The 20,626-nt window shown below is 40.7% G+C and overlaps 1 protein-coding gene across 3 annotated transcripts in view; it reads right to left on the bottom strand.

Moving 5' to 3' along the window:
* CXADR (CXADR Ig-like cell adhesion molecule) overlaps nucleotides 1-7,388 on the bottom strand; it is a 56,090-nt gene extending 48,702 nt beyond the window's left edge. For 2 of the 3 annotated variants that reach the window (XM_049629325.1, XM_049629324.1), the window contains exon 1: nucleotides 7,198-7,388. In XM_049629325.1, coding sequence (XP_049485282.1) covers nucleotides 7,198-7,240 — 43 coding nt within the window. In that variant the 5' untranslated portion in view covers nucleotides 7,241-7,388. Of the gene's footprint in view, nucleotides 1-1,381; nucleotides 1,485-7,197 lie in introns of those variants that run through there. The other variant, XM_049629326.1, reaches the window with a different exon arrangement.
* Nucleotides 7,389-20,626: the final 13,238 nt, after the last annotated feature.

Here is a 20,626-nt window from a genome sequence, read left to right on the forward strand (position 1 = left end):
TCCAACTTATAAAATACCTCTGAAAGAATGAAAGTGATTTCATAGTTTCACAGGAAATTTGTATTGTCTCAGTTAACCAATTAACAATGGTTAATTTGACTGTTAATCCTTTTTCTCACCAACTATCAAAGGACAAACTAGACCATGCCTTGATCTCATACTTACCCTAAAATAGACTATTATCTCCCTCCCTTATCCTACCTTCTCTTTGTCAACAGGGCAGACCAGTCTTTTCTTCTACAGCACACTGCTAATTAAAATTGCAAATAATGCTGAGTCAAGTTGAGGCCTTTAATGCTTAAACTCTAATTGGCTAACTCTTTATTAGAAACCAGGAAGAGTGAGTCAATGAGGTGAGGGAAGAAAGGTGACAGAAAAGGCCTGTGGAAAAGCACAAAAGAGAAATTGTCTCTTTAAGTCACCATTTCACCAGTGAATGTAGAAACATTTTCAGCTTTCTTTGCATTTTTACAGAGACCGTAATGGATTCAAGAGACTGAACAACTTACAAAGCAATACCAATAATAGACCCCCAAAGAGATCGCCAAACCATGAACTCCAAACCAGCTCCCCCAACAGCTCACTTCACCATGCCAGGCGTGATGTTTTCCAACCCCTTCACATTCCACTGTTTGTCATTTCAGCACCCCCCCCCCAAATGTGGAGTAGAAAATGAGTAGGGAACCACCACTAGAAAAGGTTGTTGCTTTTTACTTATATTTCGCACCACACTCCTAATAGAAACCAGTCTAATTCCAACACCAATGTAACAATTATTCTAGAATATTAGATTTGTTTTCTTAAAAATATATAAGATAGATGAAAAACAGCAGGATAAAGCCATAAGTTCTTTTTAATGACAGAATTTTTAATTATGTTCTGGGTTACTTTATCATTTTACAAATGTATTTTTTAATGTTTTATTTATTTTTTGAGTGTGTGCGTGCATGAGTGGGGGAGGGGCAGAAAGAGAGGGGGAGAGAGAATCCGAAGTGGGGTCTGCACTGACAGGGTGACAGCAGCAAGCCTGATGTGGGGTCAAACTCATGAATGGCAAGATCATGACCTGAGCTGAAGTCAATTACTCAACTGGCTAAGCCATCCAGGCACCCCATGGGCTAGTTACTTTATCCATTTCTTGCTGGCCACCAAGTAAATGAACCAAACGTTCCCACTATCAATTCTTGCCTTTATTTAATTACACCTGATAATGATTTGTATAAAACAGAGGAAAGGTAGAAACAACATGATTGGGAGAACAGGCTGCAACAGGAGATTACAATGAGACGGTGTTAACACAAATTCACTCCATTACCGAGCACAGGGCAAAACGGACACACACAGCTTGCCTGTGCAGGGTATGGAGCCCAGCCCTGCTCACCTCTTCTGTGAGGAACATACTCTCGATCTTCAAATGCTCTTTCCCTCCAGGTCTTTTTCCACAAGCCAACAAACATCAATTCCTGTCTAGAACGTTTTCCCATTTAATTAGCATGGGCTGTGCATACACTGGGAACAAAATATGGAATCAACAGACAATCCTTGACATCATGAAATGTACAGTCTGGTCAGGAAAAACAATTACAATAAAGGCCCACCTGACAAACATTAGAACACACTCCAGTAATGTAACGTGCTTGGAGTAGGGAAAAATTCACTTAATCAAAGGCCAACGAAGCTATTTCAACCATCTTAACAAGTGATAACCTGGACTACGAGTAGTGGCTGGAGGGATACAAGTGACTTAGAAAGTGACTGGATGTAAGCAGATGAGAGAACAGGAAGAGTCAGTAAGGTACCCAGATTTCTGCCTGGGTATTTTGCTAGCTGAAAAAGCCACTTAATGGGAGAGGGAACAGTCGTTATGTAGACAGGTTCAATTGGAGGCACCTGCAGAAAGTCGAAGCAGGGATGTCAAGTGGGTGGTTTCAAATGAGGGGAAAAAGCTTGGGAGACAGACTAGAAATAGATTGGAAGCTGTCAAGACATAAACGCTAACTGAAGCCATAAACTGAGGAACCCCAATATTTAAGGTACAAGGAAGAAATGGTGCACAAGGGAAAATAAGGAACAAGGTTCTAAGTCTGGGTGGCTGGAAGGTAAGGGAGTCCTTAGCTGCTGGCTTCTACCTCATCCCCTGGGTCTGCTACTGTCCCTTGGAATGAAGGTCATATGTGCAATGTTTCACTGTCAAGACAACTGCAAACGCTAAGCATGTTTTTCATTCTTTACTTACCTGATGCCCACTCCTTAATATATGAAAATCCAGCTGTACTCTATCCCCTACAGAAAACTGTCCTCCTTATGGAATCAAGAACTTCCTGAATGTCGCCAATAATCTCCCAATGGTAAGACCCACTGGCCTCATTTCTGCATCAGTTTCTGGGATACCCTCATCCCATAGTTCTCCTACATGCCCCCCCCCCCCACATCACTCCTTATTATTCACCCTCTGTTTACTTATTAGATGTTGATGCTCTCCAGTGTCACATTTCACCATCTCTCCTAGTCCTACCAGCTTTTCCTGGTTAACCTTACCCAGATGCCACCTATCAGTGGTGATTCTCAATTCTCTATCACCAAACTTTGTCTTTCCTGAGATCCAGTCCTTTGTTTCAATCTTCCTAATAGGTATTTTTTACCTCCATTCCCTTCGGGCTCCTCAAATATCACCTGTCTAAACTTAAGCTCATTGGTCATTTCCCCTAAAACTTGCTCCTTTTTTCTTTACCCTCTGTTGATTAGTGACTTCACCATCCTCCCAAAGCCAGAAATCTTACTGCTTCTCTCCAACTTTTTCTTGCAACCAACCAGGTATCAGGTTTCACTGCATTTCCCTTAAAACTTTTCACACCAGAGGAAGCCCAACACAACTCTTGTGTTTTTGTTTTTTTTAACAGGGACTGCTTATGTGTAGATCATCCCAGATAGCTTCCTGTATCAGATCTATTGGTTCTATCTGCCTCCAGAACTGCCTCCAGGTTCATCATTCAAGAGAATAATCTCAGTGTATAATCTCACTTTTTTAATGCCTTCACAAGTTTCTTTGTACCACCAAGGAGGGTGGCAGCACTTGACAGCTGTCCATCATCTTCATCTACTAAGCTCCTGGCACAGCCTTAGATCTTCACCCACCCACAATGTGGTCACAGGTTAAAAGGCAAAATCGCAGGCCTCACCCCATATTTTCTTATAAGAAAGACTCAGGCGCACATCAAAACTTTGAGAAGTGCTGGTTAGATGCTCTAATGCACTGAATTTCTCACCTCCCACAATACATTATATCCTTTCAGAACTCCATGACTTTGCAAAAGCTGTACCATCTGCTGGGAATGTCCTATCAAACCTTTGCACCTACTACTGTAAGGGCACCTAGTACAGGCACAGTACATAGTAGGCCATAAATATTTGAATGATTGGATCATGTAATCAATTAATTAACGGATGAGTTCGGCTCCAGACTTGCACAGTGTAAGGTACTAAAGTGCATTCGGATGGAATGTGAATGTTAAGCAGTTGGAAACAGTGGCCCAGAATTCAAAGGAGAGGTAGGCTGAGCTGGCACTATTTTTAAGTCATTAGCAACTGTTTGGAGATTACTGGGTAGATGAGGTCACCCAGGTCTAAGATTGAAAGAAGAGGACTATGGGCCAAATCTTGGGTAAGGTTGACATTTTAGGGACCTTCTGTAGAAGTCAATGAAGAGCAAGTTAACAGGGTGGGAAAGAACCAAAAAGAAGTTCCAAAAGATAAGCGGATTTGGAACACGGTGATTGTTACCTTTGGCAACTAAAGTGGAACAGAACAATGAGATCAAAGATAAAGCAGAAGCTTAACTTTAGACTAACAACTGAATGAGACAAGGCTACTGGAACGATCACTAGAAGGACCATCTTTATTTGATGAGAAGGGAGAGAGAGAGAGAGAGAGAGAGAGAGAGAGAGAGATGGAACCGATGAGAGCTACGTCATATACACAGGCGTAGTGGTAAAAAAGCTGCAAACTTTTAGCCACACAATATTGCTGAACATTTGCTATTTGCCACATACCACAAGCTAACTAACACTGGGACCGTAACAAGAACACAGGTCATGCCCCTGCCCTCTGACCTAGTGCAATGAGATAAACTGAGTGACTGACGGACACCCCGCAACGAGCAGGGTAAGGAGCCAATCTAACGTGGCTTGCCTCAGAGGAGGGGTGACTTTTTTTAGGTGGTTGATATAACGGCCAAAATGTGAACAGTAAGAGACATATATAGAGGAGATAAAGTTCCCACTTAATCTTCATATATTTTATGCAAAGACTTCCGGAAGCAAAATGATAAACATTTCACTTTGCTCCTCAACAACTCTGCGGTGGTAGGATCCCTACTATTGACACATAAAGCAACTGAGGCACACAGAAAGGACAGGGGCCTGCAGCCATCAAATGACTAACAAGTGGTAGGTAGACAAGTAATTTTTAGTTTCACTCATGCTGACAGTGTGAGAAACAGCAGCCCCCCAAACTTTAACAAGATCCCCAGGTGATGCTGATGCTGCTGGTACATGGGCCACATCAGTTTTACAACACTAAGCCCTGACTCCCCGTGTCTTCATAATGGTGCCAGAAAGCATTCAACTAAAATCAAAAAAGTAAAGGGCTAATAACAGAAGACTTCAGTATTTGGCACACAGCAGGTTCTTATTACATGACAGATAACCAGTGACAAAAATTTAGGATGTCAATCAGAGGTAATCAAAGAGGAAAGAGGCAAAATAACATGGTGGTAAGAGCAAGGATTAAAGAGGAAGTTTGTGACCTTGGCAAATTAAGTTATATAACTATTCTATGCCTCAGTTTCCTCACTTGTACAATAGGGATCATTGTAATACACACCCTCTAGGGTTACTAGGTAGATGGAGTATATGTAAAGCCCTTAACAGTGTCTGGCATTTAACAACTGCTCAATCAAGGCTTTAATTTTACTACGATTGCTACAGCTATGCTACCACTGCCACTATTATTAGTGTGACTTAGGTAGTATGACTTGCTGCTGGGTGGGTAATAAAATGCATCAAAAGGACTTCCACTAGCAACCAGAATATACCACAAAACGCTTTACAACCCATATGGAGACAAACCTAGAAGAAAAATAGCACTGCAATTTTTAATCTGTAAGCCTCCTCCACTCTGTTTTGCCAAATGTAGAAGCCAATCATGTTACCACCCAAACTGAATTCATAGCAACGGACTTCTAAAATGGCAAAGAGTATCTCAAGAAATACTCGAAGCCATACATCAGTTACATAGTTTTTGAGTTGTTCCCTAAGCTGGGAAATTGGAACTAAAAATAGTTCTCTTGTTAAGCTAAGGGCAATAGTCCTTTAATGAGAAGCTCATTGTGCCTAACAAAGTGAGGCACCCAGAAAAAATGAAATCCAGACAATTAGTTGGACATCCCCAGGGGGTGAAAAACAGAATCCTCTTCAGGGTGCCTGGGTGGCTCAGTCGGTTAAGCGGCCCATGTGGGCTCAGTCATGATCTCCTAAATTTGTGAGTTCGAGTCCCACCTCGGGCCCTGCGCTGACAGCCTGGAGCCTGCTTCAGATTCTGTCTCCTCCTCTCTCTGCCCTTCCCCAGCTCGCACTTTATCTCTGTCTCTCTCAAAAATAAATAAACATTAAAAAAATTTTTTTTAAATCCTCTACATTGTTTATGTTATTCCACTTTTCTGCTCTAAATGTAGCCTAAAATATTCTTCCCATAGAGAACATGTGTTCTCCACTTCAACTTCAGCTTAGTCCTTGACAAAACAAAGATGGGAATGTACCAAGTAAACTGGTTACTGACCCTTCATCTTTTCCAGAAGCTTTACTTTGGAAATTTCACCCAAGTCTAAATGATATGTATCAAAAAGGTGGAGGTGGTGCTATAGTCTGAAGATTAGACTTGGTAATAGAATGTTGATCCCATGAGTAATGCTCACAGATGTGGCATCCAACAATGGAATTAACATTTCAACAAGAAACGGAGAGCCATCCCAACAGAAAGGGCCACCCGATCCTTCCGGGCTCAAAAAAAAAAAAAAAAAAAAAAAAAAATCCTTCCAGAAGCTACACGAATGTGTCTCCAGAGTCCCACCTATGGATTTTTTTTTTTCCTTTAATTAACAATTTGGTTCTAAAATACAAGTGTTTACCCTGACAAACAAGATCAGGTAGTTAAAACACTGACATGAAAACAGATCACTTAAAGTGTCAAATGATTGTGCCTTCTAATAGTCCACGCATTTTTTAAATGCCTTTTTTCCCCTCCCGAGAAAGACGCAGTCGAAAAATGTACTTGGCGAATCCTTTAAGAAGTGCCCCGTACAAGTCATCCCCTCTTATCTTCAAAATGAATTAACTCATCACAAATTCAAACCGAGGTTACGAATTTCTCCTTTGCACTTTGCGCCGGGACTGCGGAAACCAAAACCGCATTTTTTTTTTTTTTTTTTTTTTTTTTTGCTGGAATCTACTTTTGATTTTCCACGGTCTACTTCGTCGAGTTACCTTCTAGGTAACAGCTCGTGCTTGGGCTCTCCTCTTCTACCAGACCAAGAAGGCTCAGGCTACTGTTCGTTCAGCGCCTCTTTCCTAGAGGTAGCCTGGACGATTTGAGGCACTGAAAAGCTCGGTGTCTATTGAATCATGGCGTTTGTAATTCAGCCTCCCCGTTTGGACTGCTCAACACCTGCAAACTCGCAGCCCAAGGCTTTGGAAATCGAGTAACCCTGGACGGACACAACACCGCGGCTAACAAGGGAAAAGGCAAGCGCGAATAAAGCAAAGCTTGCACCCTCAGCAAAGAATGGTCTGGGAGAGACGCCAGGCGCATCCGGCACGCCGCGCCCACCACCCGCGCCCGAGGAGCCCCTGTACCGCCGCCCCTCATCTCGGGGCTCGGTCCCCACCATCTCCAACTCCCCCCGGACACTTCATGCCCCTGCATGGCTCTATTCCGAGCCATTCCACCTTCCCGGCTCGCACGCCCGGCTCCGCAAACCACCCCATTTTGATACCTCCCGCACGGCCACCACTGCCGCAGCGCCCCCAAACCGCACCCGTCCCCTCCCCCACGCCTCATTGTTCCCGGGTGGCCGCAGGCAGCGAGCGCCCCAGGGCGGTGCCGGCAAAAGGAACCCTAGGAACTGAATTGCCCCCCACTCACCCGCGACTCCCCACAAGACGACGAATCGCAGCAGAAGCGCCATGGTGGCGGCCCGGCCGTGGGCGGTGACTGAAGGTAGGCGGCTCTCACCCGGGGTCTCAGTCACCCTGCGCCTTGCGCGCTCCCGACTGGCTGGCGGCGGCTGCACCTCCGCACCCCCGTCCCACCCCACCCTTGCACGGCAGGTGAAATACGTCACTTCCGGTAGTGGCTGAGCCCCGCGGCGCGCGCCGGCTCCGCCAAGAGCGTGGGGTTGCCGTGGCAACCAGTGCGGACTGCCCTAGGGATCCTCTGGAATAGAATTCCCCGGCCAGCTGCGCTCCGTCTTGGGGTGAGCCGGCAGCCATTCCCCCCATGAGCCCAGGTCCCCGCTTCAGTGCCTTTAGTTAAATCAGGGTGTGTGCACTAGGGTCGAGCAGGCTCCTTTCCCCAGTTGCGGTCGCGCCCTTGCTTCAGGGTGAGGCACGGAACGACCCACGCCTGCGGTCCTGCCCCGGGATCCTGAAGGGCGGCAAACACGGTTGGCCCCGCAGGCGCTCACCCGGCCCTCCCCTCTGGCTGGTACGGAATGAGGGGCCTCCAGCCACGCGTCCCACCTCTGGCGGTTTGCTGCGAGGTCTCCCTCCTAAGGCTGTGAGGACACAGAACCAGGCAACCCACCCTACCCCGGGCATTTGCTCCCATATCGTTGAGTCGGTGGGCTGATGCGGAAGGCTCGAGAAGGCTTTTCCCTATCTCCAGTAATGACCGAACCCCTCAGCTGCAGCTTCGGATTTGGGAAATATCTGGACTGGTGTTTTTGACCCTGTGTATTTAAAGGTTATTCTAACCCTATAATTGGCCACCGTGGACCAGTGAGCTTTAAAAGTGAGGCTAAGTAGGGGTGGTTAAAGGCTGGAGGCGGTGTTGGGGGGACCAGCGAAAGAGATTTTGAATCTCCTGGTCTGCCCTACAGTGTCACTTCCTGGTATCCTCCATACTTGTTCTTGTGTCATTTGGGTCCTCAGTTGCCCTTTCCAGATAGCGTTTGTATATAACTGCTAAGAGACTTTTGTGTTTCCAACAGTTCCCTATCTGGAGTGACTTAGAGGAAAGAAGCGTGTGGTGCAGTGGGTAAGTTCTTGGGTCCTGGAAAGGGACAGTTAACTGGGCAAGTGATTTGGAAATACACCTAGCTATGACAATTAGATGAGATACGGCACAAAAGAATATTTGGCACTGTGCCTGGCACATAGTAAATACTCAGTCAAATGGCAGCTAATAGCACAGAGTGCTTCAGATCCCCTGTCCCTCTCTCTCTGCCCCCCCCCCAAAATAAACATTTTTTTAAAGTGGCAGCTAATAAAGAATAATATTGGAAAATTCTTATTATTTGTTGAACCAGCAAAGAGAAAATAAATCAGTTGTTGGTAAGACCAAAGTTACTCAACTGCAATTTAGCCTCGTGGTCGGCTATACTGACTGCATATTAAAATGATCTAGAGGGGGCCTCCCTGTCCCTGTCGGTGGAGCTTGGGACTCTTAACGTCAGGGTTGTAAGTTCAGTTTCACTTTGCATATAGAGATTACTTTAAAATAAAATCTATAAAAAATAAAATAAAATCATCCAGAGAACTTGTTCAAAATACCAGTATCTGAACCCACTCCAGTGATCCTGATTCAAAGGACCTCCAGTGGAGTCGTGACTGATCTACGGAGGAGAGTTCAGAGTAACTGCTAGGGATTTCCTAACAGAGGAAACAAAAATTCTACCTGATACAATTGAAGGTATAAAATATTGGGAACTTAAATTTTTTCTTAACACATTATAGTTCATGAAATTAGAAAAGAATAAATATTAAAGTTGTTCATATCTATTTCAGACTGTTATATGAGAATTTTTCTAGTATTAATCACTTCAAAGCAGCACACATTTATTATAAGTGTCTCTGGTAGAAATTAAACTCACCCTTCATGGGTTATCTCAACCACATACTAGAGGAAATCTTTTGAAATTATCCAGAAGGATTTTTATCTTAACCTTTTCCTTCTAGTACTTTTTTTTTTTTTTGCAATCTTTCCCTTTTGCCTCCTTCTGTGGTAGACATTTTCATACCTATCAATCACTTCTTACTCTGTATATTTCTAGAAGGCCAGAAAGGCACATTATTTATTCATCTTTGTCACTCTAGGAAGCCAGCCCATAGTAGAATCTAGTATTTGTTGAACTGAGTATATTTAATTCATATGTTAATATGTTGATGTATGTTAATAAAAAGTATTTAAATATGTATACAATAACTCACAAATCATCACATCTGAATATGTCTTTTTAGAATGCACCTTTAAAATGTAAATTTTACAAAATTAATGTTTTTTTTTTTTATTGGTTGGAGTTTTTTTTTAGTTTTTATTTAAGTAATGTCTACACCTCACATGGGGCTTAAACCCACAATCCTGAGATCAAGCATCTCATGCTTCTCAGACTGGGCCAGCCAGGCACCCCCAAAATTAGTGTTTTACCCTTCATTAGGTTACTGAACACAAATTTTTCCAAGTATATCATCTCTAAGATTTAAGTAACTTTGAAAGGAGTAATTTACCTTATTCAGGAAACTATTCTTTAAACAATTATATCAAAGATGGGGGGGGAGGAAAAAAAGTTAAATGGAGTCATCTTTACACTTTGGTTTATGACTATATTATTTCATAAAAACAGCAGCTAAAATTATGCCAATATCTGAAACTTATTAATACCTTTAAGAAGCCTTTGTGGCTAAGGGTGCCTGGGTGGCTAAATTGGTTAAGTGTCCGACTTCAGCTCAGGTCATGCTCTCACAGTTCGTGGGTTCAAGTCCCATGTCCAGCTCTGTGCTGACAGTTCAGACCCTGGAGCCTGCTTCAGATTCTGTATCTCCCACTCTTTTTGCCCCTTCCCCACTCACACTCTATATCTGTCTCTCAAAAGTGAATAAACATTTAACAAAAAAAGGCTTTGTGGCTATAGTTAACTTAGAAATTATGTATACAAAACTGTAATGAGATAATGTCATTAATTCTGGATCATGCAAATTATTGATCCTTTGATATATTTTTCTAACTCTTTATTAGAGAGAGAGACTGCACGTGTGCTCACACACACACACACACACACACACACACACACACAGGAGAGCAGGGGAGGGGCAGAGAGAGAGGAGAGAGAATCTCAAGCAGGCTCCATGCTGTCACCACAGAGAAAGACTCAGGGCTCAATCCGAAGAGCCTTGAGATCATGATCTGAGCCAAAACCAAGAGTCAGATGCTTTACCTTTTAACCCACTGAGCCCCCAGGCGCCCCTGATTATTTGATATTTTCAAAACAAGCTGACAATAGTGCACAGCCATTAAATGAATTGTCCTAGTTTAGTAAAGCACCAAGCATTCCATATTGTATAGCCTCTAAACCAGCAGAAAGGTGATTCTTGGTCTGTCAAGAAGGTGATAATTGTGGAGACATAAACAACTATGGTTAACATAGCATATGTTCTTACGAAGATTTCTCAGCAGCGGTGAACTTGTCAACACACTGAGATGATTAAAATCCTATGAACACATTCAGAGATTGACTTATTCATAAGAATTAAAGGATTTTTCCCTGTTACCAACCTGGACTATGAAAGCATGTGAAGCAAGAAACTTTCTTTCATAGATGACACTGGCTGATTTTTATATTTTCTGGAAAATGAAATGAAGGTTTCTGGTGCACCTGCCTGGCTCAGTCCAGAGAGCATGCAACTCTTGATCTCAGGGTCATGAGTTCAAGCCCCATGTTGGGTATGGAGCCTACTTACTAGAAAAAAAAGAAGAAAAAAGAAAAAGAAATGAAGGTTTCTCACAAGTGTTCTACTTGCAATATCAAGAACATGGGTTTCATGGGTTAATACCATCCAAGACATCTATTTACCCCTGTGCAAATGAATTTATAAATACATTTTTAGTTTAATGCCATGTATATAATATTTAGAAATCAACCCTTAGTCAGTGACCTAGAATTTTTTTTTTTTTTTTATTCCCAATAATGTGATTCCAGAAGGAATACACAGGAGTGATAAGTTTAGGGGCACCTGACTGGCTCAGTCAGTGGAGCGTGTGACTCTTGAACTTGGGGTTGTGGGTTCAAGTCCTACGTTGGGTGTAAAGATTATGTAAAAATAAAATCTTAATACTAACAAACCAGATCCAACAATACATTAAAATAATTATTCACCACAATCAAGTGAATCCTGGGATGCAGGGCTGGCTCAATATCTGCTAATCAATGTGATATATCATATTAATAAAAGAAAAATGATAACTATGTGATGCTCTCAATAGATGGAGAAAAAGCATTTGACAAAAAACAGTACTCTTTCTTGATAAAAACCCTCAAGAAAGTAGGGATAGAAGGAACATACCTCAAGATCATAAAGGCCATATGCGAAAGATCCACGGCTAATATCCTCAGTGGGGAAAAACTGAGAGCTTTCCCCCTAACGTCAGGAACATGTCAGGGATTTCCATTTTCACCAGTTTTTCAACATACTGTTGAAAGTCCTAGCCTCAGCAATCCGGCAAAAAAAGGAAATAAAAGACATCCAAATCAGCAAGGAGGAACTCAAACTTTCACTCTTCGCAGATGACATGATATTCTGTGTGGAAAACCCAAAGACTCTGCCAAAAAACTGCTAGAACTGATCCATGAATTCAGCAAAGTGGCAGGATATAAAATCAATGTACAGAAATTGGTTGCATTTCTATACACCAAAAATGAATCAGCAAAAAGAGAAATCAAGGAATTGATCCCATTTACAACTGCACTAAAACCATAAAATACCTAGGAATAAACCTAACCAAAGAGTAAAAAACCCATACACTGTAAACTATAAAAAGCTTATGAAAGAAATTGAAGAAGATCCAAAAAAAAAAAAAAAAAGGAAAAACATTCTATGCTCATGGATTGGAAGAACAAATATTGTTAAAATGTCAATACTACCCAAAGCAATATACACATTAAATGCAATCCCTATCAAAATGGCACCAGCATTCTTCACAGAGCTAGAACAAACAATTCTAAAATTTGTATGGAACCAGGGGAACCTGGGTGGCTCAGTCTGTTAAGCATCAGACTTCAGCTCAGGTCATGATCTCATGAATGGTCTGTGAGTTCGATTCCTGCATCAGGCTCTGTGCTGACAGCTGAGAGCCTGGAGCCTGCTTCAGATTCTGTGTCTCCCTCTCTCTGCCCCTCCCCTGCTCATGCTCTGTCTCACTGTCTCTCAAATAAATGTTAAAAAAAATTTTAAGGAATAAAATAAAATTTGTATGGAACCAGAAAAGACCCCGAATAGCCAAAGTAATGTTGAGAAAAAAACCCAAAGCTGAAAGCATCACAATTCCGGACTTCAAGCTGTATCACAAAGCTGTAATCATCAAGACAGTGTGGAACTAGCACAAAAACAGACACATAGATCAATGGAACAGAATAGAGAACCCAGAAATTGATTCACAAAGGTATGGCCAACTAATCTTTGACAAAGCAAGAAAGAATATCCAATGGAATAAAGACAGTCTCTTCAGCCAGTGGTGCTGGGAAAACTGGACAGTGACTTGCAGAAGAATGAACCTGGACCACTTTCTTACACCGTACACAAAAATAAACTCAAAATGGATGAAAGACCTAAATGTAAGACAGGAAGCCATCAAAATCCTAGAGGAGAAAACAGGCAATAACCTCTTTGACCTTGGCCACAGCAACTTCTTACTCGACATGTCTCCAGAGGCAAGGGAAACAAAAGCAAAAATGAACTATTGGGACCTCTGCACAGGAAATCTTCTGCACAGCAAAGGAAACAATCAGCAAAACTAAAAGGCAACCAACAGAATGGGAGAAGATTTTTGCAAATGACATATCAGATAAAGGGTTAGTATCCAAAATCTATAAAGAATTTATCAAACTCAACACCCAAAAAACAAAAAATCCAGTGAAGAAATGAGCAAAAGATATAAATAGACACTTTTCCAAAGAAGACATCCAAATGGCTAACAGACACATGAAAAGATGCTCAACATTGCTCATCATCAGGGGAATATAAATCAAAACCACAATGAGATACCACCTTACACCTGTCAGAATGTCTAACATTAACAACTCGGGCAACAACAGATGTTGGTGAGCATGTGGAGAAAGAGGATGCAAACTTGTGTAGCCACTCTGGGAAACAGTATGGAGGTTCCTCAAAAAATTAAAAATAGAACTACCCTACAACCCAGCAATTGCACTACTAGGTATTTATCCCAAGGATACAAAAATGCTGATTTGAAGGGCACATGCACCTCAATATTTATAGCGGCACTATCGACAATAGCCAAAGTATGGAATGAGTCCAAATGTCCATCACCTGATGAATGGATAAAGATGTGGTATATATATATACAATGGAATATTACTCCGCGATCAAAAAGAATGAGATCTTGCCATTTGTAACAATGCGGATGGAACTAGAGTGTATTATGCTAAGCAAAATAAGTCAGTCAGAGAAAGATACATGATTTCACTCATGTGAAATTTAAGAAACAAAACAGATGAACATAGGTGAAGAGAAGCAAAAATAAAATAAAACAGACAGGGAGTCAAACCACAAGAGACTCTTAAATACAGATGAGGGTTGCTGGTGGGGTGTTGGGTGGGGAGATGGGTAGATGGGTGATGGGCATTAAGGAGGGCACTTGTTGGGATTAGCACTGGGTGTTATACATAGGGGATGAATCACTGGAATCTACTCCTGAAATCATTATTACAGTATATGTTAACTAACTTGGATTTAAATAAAAATAAAATAAAATGAAATGAAAAATAAAATATGATCTTAAAAAAAAGTGATAAGTTTATACAGACTAAAATTAAAGATTTTATTGCTGTCCTTTGAATTTTCTTATCCAAGAATAGTCTGTTTGTTCCAATTGCTTTATTTGTTTTGGTCTCTGTCACTTCATGCTAGTTGCTTTTCTCCAATTTCTGCTAATTTCTTGTTTTCTGCTCAAAGGTTAAAATAGGGCAGAAAAAAGGAAGCATATTGAAAATTCCCAGCTTATAGGGGACATTTTTCCATTGTGGTCTCAGACTGAGTCAATCTGGGGAGACCATCAATAAAATTACTTTTAGAAAATACAACTGGTATCTAGCTCTTGGGAGTAAACACATGGTTAGCTAACTTTATTATTATTCTTATTTTTAAGGTAGGCTCCAGGCCCAACATAGTGCTCAAACTCATAACCCTGAGACCAAGAGTCTCATGTTCTACCGACTGAGCCAGCCAGGTACCCCTGAGCCAGCTTTCTGGAAGGATGGCTGGAATAGCACTGAGGGCATCAACTTTAGTATATAAATACTAAGCAAAAATCTGCCCTCAGTTGAGGTGAATGTCCCCGTGCATATTGAAATGTTAAAAAACCTGAAGAAAATTAACAGGTTTACTCTTCTGAGTAATACAAGGATCTCAGACTGGTTTAATTCCTATCAAATACCTCTCCTAATTTATATTGTAATCTAATGTTTTTGTTCTGTACACATTGTAAAGTATACCTTGTCATTTTTTTAATATAGCCAATGTTTTTTTTTTAATTTTCTTTAATGTTTATTTATTTTTGAAGGAGAGAGAGAGACAGAGTGTGAGCAGTGGAGGGACAGAGAGATGGAGGGAGACACAGAATCCAAAGCCGGCTCCAAGCTCTGAGCTATCAGCACAGAGACCGATGTGGGGCTTGAACCCATGAACTGTGAGATCATGACCTGAACTGAAGTCGGATGTTTAACTGACTGAGCCACCCAGGCGCCCCTTAATATAGCCAATGTTTAACTAGATTTGTCTACATATCTTTTTCATCATTTCTTCTTGCATGTCAGACCACTTCTGGGATGATTTGCCTTCTTCCAGAAATATGTCCTTTATAAATTTCTTTATTGAGGATCTCTTTAAGGTAAACTTTGTTTCTGTTTGTCTAAAAATATCTATTTTTAATTTAAAAGGTAGAGTTCTTGGTATATAGAATTTGGGGCTTATTGGTCTTTTCTGTCAATGCTTTAAAAATACTATTCCACTGGGGACGCCTGGGTGGCTCAGTTGGTTAAGAGTCTGACTTCAGCTCAGGTCATGATCTCACAGTTTGTGAGTTGATCCCCACCTCGGGCTCTGTGCTGACAGCTCAGAGCCTGGAGCTGCTGCTTTGGATTCTGTGTCTCCCTCTCTCTTTGCCCCTCCCTTGCTCTTGTTCTCTCTCTCTCAAAAATAAAATAAAGACACTAAAAAAAAAAAAAAATACTATTCCACTGTACTCTGGCTTCCTTTGCAGCTCTAATAAAGTCTATCTAATTATCTTTGTAGATCATCTGGCTGTTTTTAAAAATTTCTCTTTGATTTGTTGTTCAGTTTCATTACGTTGTGTCTAATTTGGGATTTCTGTTTATTTATCCAGCCAGGGATTTCCTGAACCTGAGAGAATTCCTGTCATCTCTCAATTCTCGAAAAATCTCAATATTCAAATTCTTGTTGAATATTGCTTTTTTCATATTCTCTAAGATGTGCCCTCTGAAATGCCCATTAGATGTATGTTACAACTCATTCTATCCTTCACATCTCATCCTTTATCATTTTCATATATTTATATTCTGAGCTGAATCCCAGGTAATTTTTTCAGTTTTATCTTCCAGTTTGCTCTTCAGTTGTGTTGAATCTACTCTTCAATTCTCCGAATGAGTTTTAATTTCAATTATATTTTTTCATCTATAGATATTTAGTCTTTTTTTATATTTGTTGGGTTTCTTATTCTGTACTCATACGTCCAAATATTTTCTCCCAAATATTTCTTACATTTCTTTAAACATATTAAATGCACTTAATATATCTTATGTGTGCAATAATTATGTGATTTGAAATCTTTGGGTACCTCATTTTGTTTTTTGTTGTTTATACAGATTCTTGCTTGTGTTAGGCTTCTTTTTTCATGTTTTATGGTTATTTTTTATTGCAAGCGGGTATTTGTGGAACTTTATCTTTGTGAAGTATTTGAGGGTTTGAAGTGTTTTCCTTGAGAGAGAATTTATATTAGCTTCTGCCAGGATCCAAGGGCACTACCAATCCAGGAAAACTTTAAAAATAATTTTTGGCATTAAGTTCCCAAATGACACGGTTAATATAAATTTGGATCATAAACCAGCATGAGGAAGGGCTGGTAGTTATAAATACTCTAAATTCTCAGATGAGGCTCATCCTTCTCAGATCTTCCTTAGCCCTTTAAAATAGAATAACACTCCTGTAGTCTGTAGATTGGCTGTACACAGAAATCAGACCACATCTTCCTTTGTTGACAGCCCTCTAGGGTTTTTCATTGAGCTTGCTCCATTCAGTTTGTGGAATCACTTGAAAAACATTGTATTTAGTCGCTTTTGCAAGATTCTCTAGTGTCTGGGTGGAATAAATAAATCCTTGTTAAGGATTTCTTCAGTAGGTTTTCCTCCAACTATCTAAATTAGGGCATTTCCAGGGCCACATTCTGACTATTGGGGACCCTAGGTACTTTTATCTTTGTGGTCCCCTCCCACCACAAAATATATTTAAAATCGTCTTTCACAACTGTGTTGGTAAAAAGACAAATTTAATCCAGGCTACATTATATCATTATTTCTTCTGATTATTATTTGTTTTAATGTTTATTTTTTAGAGAGAGCACATGTGTGCACGTGAGAGCAGGGGAAGATCAGATAAAGAGGGGGACAGAGGATTTTACGTGGGCTCTGGACACCAGAGAGCCTGATTCGGGGCTCAAACTCACAAACTGCGAGATCATGACCTCAGCCTAAGCCGGACACTTAACCGACTGAGCTACCCAGGTGCCCCTATTTCCTCTGAGTTTAAAAGAAATGAAAACATATTCTTTTTTTTTCAATGTTTATTTATTTTTGAGAGAGAGAGAGGCAGAGAGCCAGGGAGATAGAGAATTTGAAGCAGCCTCCATACTGTCAGTGTAGAGCCCAACGCGGGGCTCAGACTCACAAACTGAACTTGAGATCATGACCTGAACCGCTTAACAATTGAAGCACCCAGGCGCCCCAGAAATGAAAACATTTTCAAAGGCCCGGGATATACTGTCTCTGGGCATTACTTGCCTCTTCCTGCCTCTCAATTCCCCTCCTCTCAATTATAAGTTTTTCTGTACCTAAAACATTAAAGGTTTAATATGAAAGGGAAGGAAAAGAGTGAACTTAGAAATATTCCTCTCATCTCTGTTTCACCTCTTTTGCTAAAGGTCCCATCCCTATGGTGTCTTGATCTTCAGTCCCTTTTCTCTACGTTTTCTATGTCAAAACAACCCACAAAGTACTGAATTTCCCCTGTACTAAAGATAAGGGATATGATATTTACCTAAGGATAAAAGTTTGCTGCTTGTTTTATTTAAGCTCTTCATCTCCATGTTATGTAGTTTGTATTTTGGCTTTGAGGTGTTTATGTTTGCTTGTTTGGGTGAAAGTAAATAGGACTGGCAGAATAAACCAGGAGCCTCTATCTATCCTCTTTCTGGGATTCTACACTAACTCTGCTGATAACCTCTGGAAAGAAAATTATATTCTTTGAATACTATAATAATCCTCAGGAAGAATTACAATGGCTGGTGTTTATGACGTATACATAGGGCATTTTGAGAACAGATGACTTAATGTTTGCACAGTGCTCTGGGCATTTTAGATCAAAGATGCTGAGCTTACCCAGCATTAAACCATTTAATTTATACTTAGATTATATATTTAAATATGACAGAAGTGGATGGAGCCTCATATACTTTATATTTTGCTGGTTTCTTTTTGGCTGGAGACAGCTTTCTGTCTGATAGATAATAGCAATGCTTTACATTTATAGACCATATAACATCTTTCATCCAAGGAGTTCAAAGAACTCCGCAATTATGACTCATTGTTCCTTAAAATATCTCTACAAAACTTGAGATGACATGCATTGAGGTAAACTGGTTATTGAGGTAAAGAAACTAGTGTCATGGAGGCGTTAAAGTGTTAACGAGGTATTTTGGGAGTCAGAGACAGAATTCAGCTAAGTCCCCCCTTTCTCTGATTAGACCTTAACATTCCATCCCCATGATGGTAAGATCTACAAGGGCTTCGGTTGTGTTTATAAAAATGATAATACTTCTCAGCTATGAAGAGTTGAGCTCTTACTTCTCTAAGCTCATCTCATTTTCCTACCCTCCCATTGCTGCACCCACTCTGCAGATGCTGTCACTTATGCCTGGAACATTTGACCTACCAGGTGGGTAGTTCCTAGTCATGGTTCCCATTTCAGAGTGTTTCCTTCTAAAATGAGCCCCTAATTAAATCAACTTTCAGAATCAGGGTTTCCCAAAGTACTAGGCACCTCCTCTTCAGAGGACTTGGCATAATTACAGTTCTATACTTGAATGTGTAAATTATTTGATCATTTGATTAATGCCTATCCCACTCCCCCAATGGCAGGAAACATGTCTGTTTCTCTTTCTAGTGTAGTCCCGACATCTAGTTTTGTGGTCGGTGCTAAATTTGACCTCAAAACCTATTTGTTGACTGAATTAATTTAGATTTTAGGAAAAGTGTTCTTTCACAATTCAAGCCCAAATCTGAACATTTCAATTCAGAAATATAATCAGTAAGACAATAGTTGACATTCTAAACTATTATTCTATCATTTGAATAGGAAAATATATAGAATGCCTCAACAACTTAATGCAAACTAAAACGATTAAGCCTCTAATAAGACGACAAAAGACAAATTAGGAAAATGGTGAAAGGGCATGAGCTCATTAAAAATATGATCAAGGTGGGAACGCCTGGGTGGCTCAATCAGTTAAGTGTCCCACTCTTGATTTCATCTCAGGTTACGATCTCATGGTTTGTGAGATCAAGCTCCACTGTCAGGCTCTGTGCTGACAGCTTGGAGCCTGCTTGGGATTCTCTCCCCCTCTCTCACTGCCCATCCATGCTCGCTCTTTCTCTCTCTCTCTCTCAAAATAAATAAACATTTAAAAATAAATAGAAAGGGCCTTTCCTAATGCTACCTTTGTTTTGGAAAGAAACTCTAGAGGTAGTACAAGGATAGATCTGAAGGAAGTAGGAAGAAACAAAGGAGGAGATCATTGAAGAAATTATTGTCATAGTTACAGTAAAATCTGGTAGGGTGTGAACTCCAGTTTTGGTGAGAGAACAGGAGACATTTCAGAGAAAGGACCAGCAGGATTTGAGCCCAGTTGAATGTGGGCTCTGAGGAACAGGAAACAAAGCCAGGTCAGGTTTCTAGGTATGGGCAATCAGTGGATAAGGGTGCTATTAAGTAAATAGGGAACAGAGGACAAGCAGGTTTAGTAGAGTATAAATGTTAGGTTTTTGGCGCCTGGGGGACATCCAAGTGGAGATGCCAGAAAGAGAGACAACCTGGCTGGAGATCCAGATTTTGGAACTTAGATTATACTCCTTTGAGGAATTAGTTTTTTTACATTTGTTGTAAAGCTCATAGCAGCCATGCTGTAAATATGAATTTCACAAGGAAGCTGATAAATACCTTTTTAGCCTATAGTCTTCCTGACAGAACATGATGATACATCCTTCAGAAGAATGTTTCTTTGGAACTTGCATTCACAAGGCCAACTCCACACTCCAGTAAAGCAACTTGTCTCCCTCAGACATAGAATTGGGAGCCAAGACTTCTTTGTCAAACCTTATTCTTTTTCCAGGAACAATGGAGCATTGAATGTTTGAGGGCAAGTTGCATATATTTAGGATGTGGGACTAATATTATAGTTTAGAGAGAAGAGACTACATTTACATTTAAACATGTGAAGGGGAGAATTGGCAGATTGTTCAGGTAGGGATAAGTGATCTAGCATGGATAGACGCTGGTGGGGATATAGGGGAAAATTGGGGTGAAGGACCTGGTTGGCATTGAGTGAATAGCAGGAGAATCAGCAAGAATAGAAAGCTTGGGACCATAGACTCCAGGCAACTGTTGCAACCTTATGAATTAGTTTGGGAAGGTATAAGCTGTGATTTATAAGGAAGGAAGGAAGGAAGGAAGGAAGATAGATAGATAGATAGATTGGGGTGCCTGGGTGGTTCAGTTGGTTAAGCATCCAACTTTTGATCTCAGGGTCATGAGCTCAAGTTCTGCGTTGGGCTCCACATTGGGCTCCACACGGGGCATGGAGCCTACTTAAAAGAAAGAAAAAAAATATATATATATATATATATATACACATACATACATACATACACACATACATATGGTCATTCAGAAAAAAATATTTTGTTCATCCGAATGAGCAAATATATATGAGAAATATTTCTCATATATATTTGATCTTCATCTACACTTCCTGGCTCATAGCTGCCAAAACT

This window comes from Panthera uncia, chromosome C2 (assembly GCF_023721935.1).
Source record: "Panthera uncia isolate 11264 chromosome C2, Puncia_PCG_1.0, whole genome shotgun sequence".
Taxonomy (NCBI): Eukaryota; Metazoa; Chordata; class Mammalia; order Carnivora; family Felidae; genus Panthera; species Panthera uncia.